This window comes from Ornithorhynchus anatinus, chromosome 5 (genome assembly GCF_004115215.2).
Source record: "Ornithorhynchus anatinus isolate Pmale09 chromosome 5, mOrnAna1.pri.v4, whole genome shotgun sequence".
Taxonomy (NCBI): Eukaryota; Metazoa; Chordata; class Mammalia; order Monotremata; family Ornithorhynchidae; genus Ornithorhynchus; species Ornithorhynchus anatinus.
Genome location: NC_041732.1, coordinates 3,446,020 through 3,456,109, shown reverse-complemented (window position 1 = coordinate 3,456,109; position 10,090 = coordinate 3,446,020). Strand labels below are relative to the sequence as shown.

General features: G+C 58.2%; 1 protein-coding gene across 1 annotated transcript; it reads left to right on the top strand.

Moving 5' to 3' along the window:
- The first annotated feature begins 4,464 nt into the window (after window positions 1-4,464).
- CAPNS1 (calpain small subunit 1) lies at window positions 4,465-9,559 on the top strand. Its single transcript, XM_029066743.2, has 11 exons — window positions 4,465-4,532; window positions 4,918-5,144; window positions 5,752-5,785; window positions 5,976-6,065; window positions 6,555-6,612; window positions 6,905-6,969; window positions 7,161-7,229; window positions 7,362-7,440; window positions 7,668-7,784; window positions 8,082-8,140; window positions 8,816-9,559. The coding sequence occupies exons 2-11, from the start codon at window positions 4,936-4,938 to the stop codon at window positions 8,840-8,842; spliced, it is 807 nt and encodes a 268-aa protein (XP_028922576.1). The 5' UTR covers window positions 4,465-4,532; window positions 4,918-4,935; the 3' UTR covers window positions 8,843-9,559.
- Window positions 9,560-10,090: the final 531 nt, after the last annotated feature.

Sequence of the window (10,090 nt, the reverse complement as noted above, 5' to 3'; positions counted from 1 at the left end):
GTTGTCCCACATGGGGCTCACAGTTAATCCCCATTTTACAGATGAGGGAACTGAGGCCCAGAGAAGTGAAGTGACTCGCCCACAGTCACACAGCTGACAAGTGGCAGAGCCGGGAGTCAAACTCATGACCTCTGACTCCGAAGCCCAGGCTCTTTTCCACTGAGCCACGCTGCTTCCCATACCTACAGCACCCGGTATTCCTGTGCAGAGCACTGTATTAAGCGCTTAGAAAGTACAATTCAGCAATCAAGAGAGACAGTCCCTGCCCACAACGGGCTTACAGTCTAGAGGGGGGAGACAGACGTCAAAACAAGTTAATAGGCATCAATAGCATCAACATAAATAGAATTATAGATACACATCAAAACCGGTAAACAAACAGGCATCAATAGCATCACTATAAATAAATAGAATTATAGATACATATCAAAACAAGTAAACAGGCATTAATATAAATAAATAGAATTCTAGATATGTACATATATACCCAAGTGCTATGGGGCAAAAGGGAGAGAATGGCTCAGTGGAAAGAGCTCAGGCTTGGGAGTCCGAGGTCGTGGGTTCTAATCCCAGTTCTGGCACTTGTCAGCTGGGTGATTTCGGGCAAGTCACTTAACTTCCCCATGCCTCAGGGACCTCATCTGTAAAATGGGGATGAAGACTGAGAGCCCCACGGGGGACAACCTGATCACTTTGTATCCCCTGCCCCAGTGCTTAGATCAGTGCTTGGCACATAGTAAGCGCTTAACAAATGCCATCATCATCATTATTATTATTATTTTTAGAGCAAAGGGAGTGAGTTGGGGTGACGGGGAGGGGAGGAAAAGGGAGGCATAGTGTGGGAAGGCCTCTTGGAGCACGGTCCGGGAAGTCAGCAGGATCCGGCTTCTATTCCCGGCTCCGCCCCTTTGTCTGCTGTGCGACACTGTGTGACCTTGGGCAAATCGGTTGATTTCTCTGCGCCCCAATTTCCTTGTGGAGATTAAGACTGTGAGCCCCATGTGGGACACAGCTCGGGCCCAACCTGAATCCCTTTTATCCACCCCATCGTTTAATTCCAGTGCCTGGGCCAGAGAAAGCACTTAAATACCCTAAAGCAAATTGCAGCAAGGAGGGTAAAAGTTAGACTCAAGGAAGGGCTTCCTTGTAGGAGGGAAAGAGGCCAGGCCTGGGGATTTGAGGGGGCAGGAGTTTCCATCCCTAGAGCTCTCTCCATAGTTGGGGGGACCCTTGCCTGTTGGGGGTGGGGGGTCAGGCACTGCGGCAGGGGGAGGGACGGGATGACCCCAAGGTTATCTCGGGTTCGGTGACTCAGTGGGCCGAGTTGGGGCGGCCTTCCAGGCCCTGGGGCTCCAGGAAACAAAGGGAGGGGAGCAACGAGGCAGGAGGCTGAGTCACCGCATCCCCAAGGACTGAGCGGGAAAGGAGGAGCGGCCTCCCTCTTTTGCTTTCATTCATTCAGCCCTTCCTTCCATCGATCGTATTTAGTGAGCTTTTACGGGGTGCAGAGCACTGGACTAAGCGCTTGGAAAGTACAATTCAGCGACAAATATTCATTCGATCGTATTTATCGAGCATTTAGTGGGTGCAGAACACTGGATTAAGTGCTTGGAAAGTACAATTCAGCAACAAATAGACAACCTCTATCCCCCAACGGGCTCACAGTCTAGAAGCGGGAGGCGGGGGGCAGACAGCAAAAGAAGTAGACAGGCGTCGAGAGAAAGAGAATTAAAGATCTATGCACACCATTAATAAATAGAATGATAAATATGCACCGATATACACAAGTGGGGCGGGGAGGGGGGTGGAAAAGAGGAAAAAGGGGGGCCTGTGGAGGCAGGGGACCCTGCTGTGGCCCACCTCCCCTCCAGTGGGCCTCGCCACCCACTGCCCCACCCTGTCCCGCCGGGTGCAGGCCCGAGCCCTGAGTCAGAGGGGGGAAGCTCCACCCCCGGGAGTGGGGACGACACCCCTGCTACTTCTTAAAGACACACCACCATTCATTCATCCATCCAATCGTACTTATTGAGCGCTCCCTGTGCGCAGAGCGCTGGGCTAAGCACTTGGCAAGCATCATTCCGCAACAACTAGAGGCAATTCATTCATTCAATAATCATGTTGGTATTTGTTAAGCGCTTACTATGTGCAGAGCACTGTTCTAAGCGCTGGGGGAGATACAGGTAATCAGGCTGTCGCCCGTGAGACTCATAGTTGATCCCCATTTTACAGATGAGGGAACTGAGGCCCAGAGAAGTGAAGTGACTTGCCCACAGTCACCCAGCTGACAAGCGGCAGAGCCGGAATTCGAACCCATGAACTCTGACTCCCAAGCCCGGGCTCTTGCCACTGAGCCACGCTGCTTCTTATTGAGCGCTTACTATGTGCAGAGCACTGGACTAAGCGCTTAGGATGGACAACTTGGCAACAGAGAGAGACAATCCCCTGCCCAAGGACGGGCTCCCGGTCTAATCGGGGGGAGACGGACAAAAACAAGACCACATCATCACGATAAATAGAATCAAGGGGATGGACACCTCATTGACAATATAAATAGGGTAATAAAAATAGATACAAAGGAGCACAGTGCGGAGGGGAAGGGGGGAGATAGAGATGCAGCGTGGCTCAGTGGAAAGAACTGGGGTTTGGGAGTCAGAGGTCATGAGTTCGAATCCCGGCTCTGCTGTCAGCTGTGTGACTGTGGGCGAGTCACTTCACTTCTCTGGGCCTCAGTTCCCTCATCTGTAAAATGGGGATTAACTGTGAGCCCCATGTGGGACAACCTGATTCCCCTGTATCTTCCCCAGTGCTTAGAACAGTGCTCGGCACATAGTAAGCGCTTAACAAATACCAACATTATTATTATTATTATTAGCAGAGGGAAAGGGAGCTCAATCTGGGAAGGCCTCTTGGAGGAAGTGAGCTCTCAAAGGGCTCCCAGTCTAGAAGGGGGGAGGCAGGCATCAAAAGAAGTAAACAGGCATCAGTAGCACTGTGATAAATAGAATGATAGATATATACACATCACTGATAAAAAGACATAGAATTATAATTCTAGATATGTACAGATCTACAAAAGTGCTGTGAGGCGGCGGGTAGAGCAAAGGGAGGGAGGTGGGGAGACGGGGAGGGGACGGGGAGCGGAGGGAAAAGGGGGGATTTTTTATTGAGCGCTCACTGTGTGCGGTGCACTCTACTAAACGCTTGGGAGAAGGAGCGTGGCTTAGTGGGTCGAGCACCGGCCTGGGAGTCAGAAGGTCAGGGCTTCTAATCCCAGCTCTGCCACATGCCTACTGTGTGACCTTGGGTAAGTCACTTCATTTCTAGATGCCTCACAGTAGGCAATAAACACGGGCGCTTAGTTCAGTGCTCTGCACATAGTGAGCGCTCAAACACATGCGCTTAGTCCAGTGCTCAATAAACGGGGGCGCTTAGTCCAGTGCTCTGCACATAGTAAGCGCTCAATAAACGGGGCGCTTAGTCCAGTGTTCTGCACATAGTAAGCGCTCAATAAACACATGCGCTTAGTACAGTGCTCAATAAACAGAGGGGCTTAGTCCAGTACCAGTACTCTGCACATAGTAAGTGCTCAATAAATACGGGCGCTTAGTCCAGTGCTCTGCACATAGTGAGCGTTCAATAAACAGGGGCGCTTAGTCCAGTGCTCTGCACATAGTAAGCACTCAATAAACAGGAGCGCTTAGTCCAGTGCTCTGCACAGTGAGCGTTGAATAAACAGGGGCGCTTAGTCCAGTGCTCTGCACATAGTAAGCGCTCAATAAACAGGGGCGCTTAGTCCAGTGCTCTGCACATAGTGAGCGCTCAGTAAACAGGGGCGCTTAGTCCAGTGCTCTGCACATAGTGAGCGCTCAGTAAACAGGGGCGCTTAGTCCAGTGCTCTGCACATAGTGAGCGCTCAATAAACACGGACGCTTAGTCCAGTGCTCAATAAACGGGGGCGCTTAGTCCAGTGCTCTGCACAGTGAGCGTTGAATAAACAGGGGCGCTTAGTCCAGTGCTCTGCACATAGTGAGCGCTCAGTAAACAGGGGCGCTTAGTCCAGTGCTCTGCACATAGTGAGCGCTCAGTAAACAGGGGCGCTTAGTCCAGTGCTCTGCACATAGTGAGCGCTCAGTAAACAGGGGCGCTTAGTCCAGTGCTCTGCACATAGTGAGCGCTCAATAAACACGGACGCTTAGTCCAGTGCTCAATAAACGGGGGCGCTTAGTCCAGTGCTCTGCACATAGTAAGCGCTCAATAAACACGGACGCTTAGTCCAGTGCTGTGCACATAGTGAGCGCTCAATAAATCTAGTTGAATGAATGAATGTGGTGTCGGGGAGCGGGGCGGGGCTGGGGGGGGGGTGGCGCTAGGACCCGGCGGGCGCCTTGGTGAGTCGGTCGGGGTGGGGCCGGGGAGCCCCCCCTCCCCCCCCGGTGTCCCCTCCCCCCCCGGTGTCCCCTCCCCCCCGGTGTCCCCTCCCCCCGGTGGACACAGCCGCCCAGCCCGCAGCCGAGACACACAGAGATCGTAGGGTGAGATCTCTCCCGGGGAGACCACCCCCCCCTTTTTCCCCCCCCAGGTGGGGTCGGAGCCCCCCCCCCAAATCAGGGGGCGCCTGGGGCTTGGACCCCCCCCACCCACCTTCCCGAGATGGGGGGCGAGGGGCTTGGGGAGGCCGGGCCGGGGGGCTGCTTCCGGGTCTGGGCCTGGGCCCCTACGAGGAGTCATCATCATCATGATGATGATAACATCATCATCATCATGATGATAATAATAATAATAGTAATGATACTAATGATGATGATGCTGGCATTTGCTAAGCGCTGACGAGGTGCCAAGCGCTGTCCTAAGCGCTGAGCCCCGTCCGATCTCCCCCCCCCCTCCCGTTGTGTCCCCTGTCCCGCCCCTCCCTTGCAGGGCCCCGGCGGCTGCAGCATGTTCCTGGTCAACTCGTTCCTGGGGGGCGGCAAGGGGGGCGGGGGCGGGGGCTTCCCCGGTTTCGGGGGAGGGGGCGGCTCGGGGGGCCTGGGCGGCAACATCGGCAACGTCATCGGAGGCTTCCTGAGCGGCGGGGGCGGCCGGGCCGCAGGAGGGGGCTCCGGAGGGGCCATGGGCATCCTCGGCGGGGTCATCAGCGCCATCAGGTGAGGAGGGGGCTGAGCCGTCTCTGGACTCTGACAGCGGCGGGGAGGGGTTAAGCCCCCGGGCGGGATTCGAACCCAAGCCACAGCCGTTGGGCGGAGGGGGCGGGGAGGGACCGGCCCGCTGCTCTTGCCTGCCGTGAGACCTGCTTCCTGCTCCTGGGCCCCGGGCTGGAAACGGGCCGTTCGTGGGGTGGAGCGGCCAAAGGACCGAACCGGCCCCGGCCACGCCCTCCCTCCTCCAATCCGCCCAACTATCCCTCCCCTACGCCCCCTTTCAAAGCCCTCCCGAAGCCTCACCTCCTCCAAGAGGCCTTCCGCCTCCCCGCAGCACTTATCTACAGATTAACTAGCTATAATCCATTTATTTACACTGATGTTGACCTGTTTTGATGTCCCCCTCGCCCCCTCCAGACCGCCAGCCCGCTGTGGGCGGGGATTGTCTCTCTTTACCGCTGTATTGCCCCTGCCAAGCGCTTCGTACAGTGCTCCGCACGCAGTAAGCGCTCACTACGTAGGAGTGAATGAATGAATGTTCCCCTCTCCCCCGGCTCTTGCCCCACCCCCGGGGATAACGCTCCCTCTTTTTCTCCCCGACTCTTCCTTCCAGCGAAGCTGCGGCTCAGTACAACCCCGAACCCCCTGTAAGTGCCCTCCGCGGCCCCCCGGCCCCACCCCCAGACCCCGGCGCCCAGCCCCCCGGTCCCCCAAGCCGGTCCCGAGAGCGGGGGGAGCGGCGGGGTGGGGAAGGGACCCCGGCTCCCGACTCGGGGTGGGCGGGGGCGGCCGAGCCCGGCGAGAGGCGACGTGACACCCCCCGTCTCCCGCCCCCAGCCCCCCCGCTCCCACTACTCCAACATCGAGGCCAACGAGAGCGAGGAAGTGCGGCAGTTCCGGAGACTGTTCACCCAGTTGGCCGGAGAGGTGAGCCGCCTGGGCACGGGCAGCTTTCGCTTTCTGGATTCTTTGTTCTGTTTTTGAATGGCATTTGTGAAGCATTTACTCTGTGCCGGGCACTGTGCTGAGCCCTGGGATGAATAGAGGCTGATCGTGTTGGACACCGTCCCTGTCCCACATGGGGCTCGCGGTCTCAATCCCCACTCTACAGATGAGGGAACTGAGGCCCAGAGAAGTGAAGGTGACTTGCCCAGGGTCACACAGCAGACAAGTCAGGATTAGAGCCCAGGTCCCTCTGGCTCCCAGGCCTGAACTCTATCCACTAAGCCACACTGCTTCTCTGGCTTGCCACCACTGGCCCACAGGCCTTGCCTGGTGGCCTTTGCCGGCCACGCTCTTCCCTCCCGCCCCCGCTAGCTCTCGCCCCTCCCTTGATATGGATCCATCCAGAGTCGGTCCACAGGGAGGTGGGGAGGCCGGGCGAGCCTCCGTGCCTCCCAACAATCTCTCCCCCAGGACCTGGAGGTGAGCGCCTCAGAGCTGATGAATATTCTCAACAAAGTGGTGACCCGGCGTGAGTGGCCCCTGGGCCCGATGGGGAGAGGGCAGGACTGGGGGTCTGGGGTGTGACGAAGGGGGTGGAGGGGTCCCCCCTGCCCAGAGATCCCAGGGGGTTCCGGGGTCACCACTGGGAATCCCATCCCGCGGGTGAGGCCGTGTCCGGAGGCCTGATTCCTGACCTCCCGGCCGACCCCCTCCTTGCCCCCCACTCGTGACCCTACGGAACCCGGCTTGGGGGTGGCCCACCCACCCCCAGGACTCTCACTGATCCTCTTATCCGTCCCTCCCCCTTCCCTTCCCCACAGACCCTGACCTGAAGACGGATGGCTTTGGGATCGATACCTGCCGCAGCATGGTCGCCGTCATGGATGTATCCCGGAGCCAGGGGCCTGCGGGGAGGGGGGCGGCGGGCTGCAGGGGGCCGGATCTCTGTCCTCTTTCCTCTTCTACCAGTCTCCAACCAGGATCCGGGCCCCAGGTCGGGACTGGGCTTCGTTTACCTACTCATTAGCCTTCCCAGAAATTCCCTGCGCCCGTTTTTTCTTAACTCTTTGCCCTCAGAGCGACACAACCGGGAAGCTTGGGTTTGAAGAATTCAAGTATCTGTGGAACAACATCAAAAAATGGCAGGTAAGGTTTGCCCCAACTCCCGCGCCCCCCGGCCCCCGATCTGGGCTGCCCTTCGGTCTTATTCAAAGGGCTGGAGGAGGGGAGGGCAGAGATGAGGCGGGGAGTCTCACCACCCCGCTCCTCCGCCCCCAGTGCATCTACAAACAGTTTGACGCGGATCGATCTGGGACCATCGGAAGCAGTGAGCTCCCGGGTGCCTTCGAGGCTGCAGGTGGGAAAGGAGGAGGTGACCCAGGAATGCGTGTGTTTGTGTGTGTACGCGCCCCATCCCCTCCCTGCCCCCCAGACTGGGTTAGTCCGTGCACCCCGCTACGTGTCCCCTTGGGAAAAGGCAGCAGGGGAGAATCACGGGTGGTCCCTGGAAGAGTGGGACGGGATGGACTCCCGGAGCGGATCCCCTGAGCGGATCCCTCGCCTACCCGCCCCCCGGCCCCACAGGCTTCCGCCTCAACGAGCAGCTGTACCAGATGATCATCCGACGCTACTCGGACGAGGACGGAAACATGGACTTCGACAACTTCATCAGCTGCCTCGTGCGCCTGGACGCCATGTTCCGTGAGTCTGGACGGCCCGGACCTCTCCCGAAGGGGCCTCCTCGGGGGGGCCTGGGAAGGGAGACCCCCCCCCCCACAAAGAGCACATCTTCCTCATCCCTCAGAGACATCAATTCCTCCTTCCTTCCCTCCTTCCCCTTTCTCCAGCCAGGACGGCTCCCCTCATCTCCCGGGGATCCCTCTGGCTCCTGAGGCATCAGGAAAGGGCTTAACTATTGCTCTATTGGGGTGGGAGGGATGCGATTAAAAACACTGAGATTCTCTCCACCGGCCCCTCACGTCGTCCCCTTTCCCGCAGGTGCCTTCAAGTCTCTGGACAAGGATGGGGATGGTCAAATCCGAGTGAACATCCAGGAGGTAGGCAAGGGACCCCGCCGCCCCCTCTAGCCGGGAGGGTCCCCTGGACTCGGGTTTAGCCTCTGATCGGCTCACTGAACGACCGGGGTCCAGCAGCTCTTGTCCTCGTTGTGACCGTCAAAGGCATTGGAGCGCCTGCTGTGTGCAGAGCACTGTACTAAGCGCTCGGGAGAGTTCGGCAGAAGTAAGACGGGCTCGCTGCCCTCAAGGGGCTTACAAACTATTGGGGGATGCGGACAGACAGGACTAATTTACTATTATCGTTTATAGTAATAGTAATTATGGTACCTGTTAAGTGCTTCCTATGTGCCAAGCACTGTTCTAAGCGCTGGGATAGATATAAGTTCAGGAGGGACACAGTCCCTGGGCCACATGGCGGCGGGCGGTCCCACTCGTATCCCCATTTTCCAAATGAGGTAACTGAGGCCCAGAGAAGTCAAGTGACTTGCCCAGGGTCACACAGCAGACGAGTGGCAGGGCTGGGACTCGAACCCAGGTCCTTCTGACTCGCAGGCCCGTGCTCTATCCACGAAGCCATGCTGCTTCTCGTTATCTGTCCCTAGCTCTCCCTTTGCTGTGGTGAGTGGGGGTGGGGGGCAGGAAGGGCTTAAGGTAGGGGAGCACCCCCCAGCCACCGCACTCTGAGCCCGATCCCCTTCTTCTGTCCCTCTTCAGTGGCTGCAGCTGACCATGTACTCGTGAGGCTGCTGTGGGGCTGGCCAGCGTGGGGTCTGCCCCACCCCCCTCCCGCCGCCCCCACCAGATGGTGTCAGAGCTGCTGATTGAGGGGACCCCCTCCTCCCCCACCACCTCCACCATCCAGCCTGGACTCCAACCCCCTCTGGGACGTGCCCTCCTCCTCCTCCTCTCCCTGCCCGCCAGGCTTCCCACTCTCTGAGACTTGTTTTTCGCCGGTTCCTTGTTTGTTTGGATTTTTCAAGTAACAGCCCGGCCTCCCCTTCCCTTCCTCACCCCCACAGCCCTGCGAACCTGCACATGCCAGTGAGGACCGCCCCCCTTCCCATCTCTGAGTCCTGCCTCCTTCCCAACTCTAAGCACCCCCCCCCCCGTTTTCTAAGCATCGTCCCCCTCTCCTCCTCTGAGCACCCCCGCCAACCTCTCGCTCCGACAGTGACAGGCCCGCTCCAGCTCCACACCCAGACACCCCAACACTCCCCCTTCACGCTTTTGCAGACCTCCCCATGCCAAAACATGCCTCAGAGCGGACCCCCTGTAACGTGCCACACCCAAGTGGGTGACCGCAGGCCAGGCCTCGCCCTCTCCAGCCTCCTCAGTCCCTGACGATCCCCCTTCTCCCTCTCCCGGGCCTTGCCGACTGTGGGTTGACCCTCCCCTGGAGCTGCTTGGTCCGCCTGGTGGCAGCTGCCAGGGCAGAAAATAAACATGTTTTCCAGCTGCTGGTTGTGTCGCTCTCCTGCTGACCCTCACACCCCTTTCCCGACCCATCCCCCTCAGCTCTTAACCTCTCCCCAGCCAGAAGCAGCTGCCTCTGGAGAGGAGCCAGAGTAAGGACAGGGAACACGAGTGGCTTAGATAGGGGGACGCCACGGTCCAGGGGTTGGGGGTCTTTCCCCTCTTCTCCGCTCTAGTGGAGATGAGGCCCCGGGCAAGTAGGTGCAAAGAGAAAGCGTGGGCAGAGGGGTTGCCGGGCTGGGCCTGGGCCCTGATCACCCCCTCCCTCTCCTCTCCCGGCCCCAGCAGGGCCACAATCCCAGGAAGCAGGAGGGGAAGGAGAGGGAGCACTGGCTTCTGATGGTCTCTGTGGGTGCTCGTGAATATTCATGTTCACTCATTACTAGGAATGAATGATGGTTGATGAATGAGAGGTTCAAAGTCCAAGGGATGATTCCTGAGGTGTTGGGGGTGGGGGGAACGGGTAATACCCCAGCCTCCACCTCCTAATGGAGGAAGGGGAACACCAGCTCCCCC

Excerpts from the sequence above, each read along its gene's own strand:
- CAPNS1 (XM_029066743.2), top strand. The coding sequence starts at position 4,936 with ATGTTCCTGGTCAACTCGTTCCTGGGGGGCGGCAAGGGGGGCGGGGGC. Across the intron at positions 7,441-7,667 it reads GGGTGCCTTCGAGGCTGCAG|GCTTCCGCCTCAACGAGCAG; the intron begins GTGGGAAAGGAG and ends CCGGCCCCACAG. Across the intron at positions 8,141-8,815 it reads TCCGAGTGAACATCCAGGAG|TGGCTGCAGCTGACCATGTA; the intron begins GTAGGCAAGGGA and ends GTCCCTCTTCAG.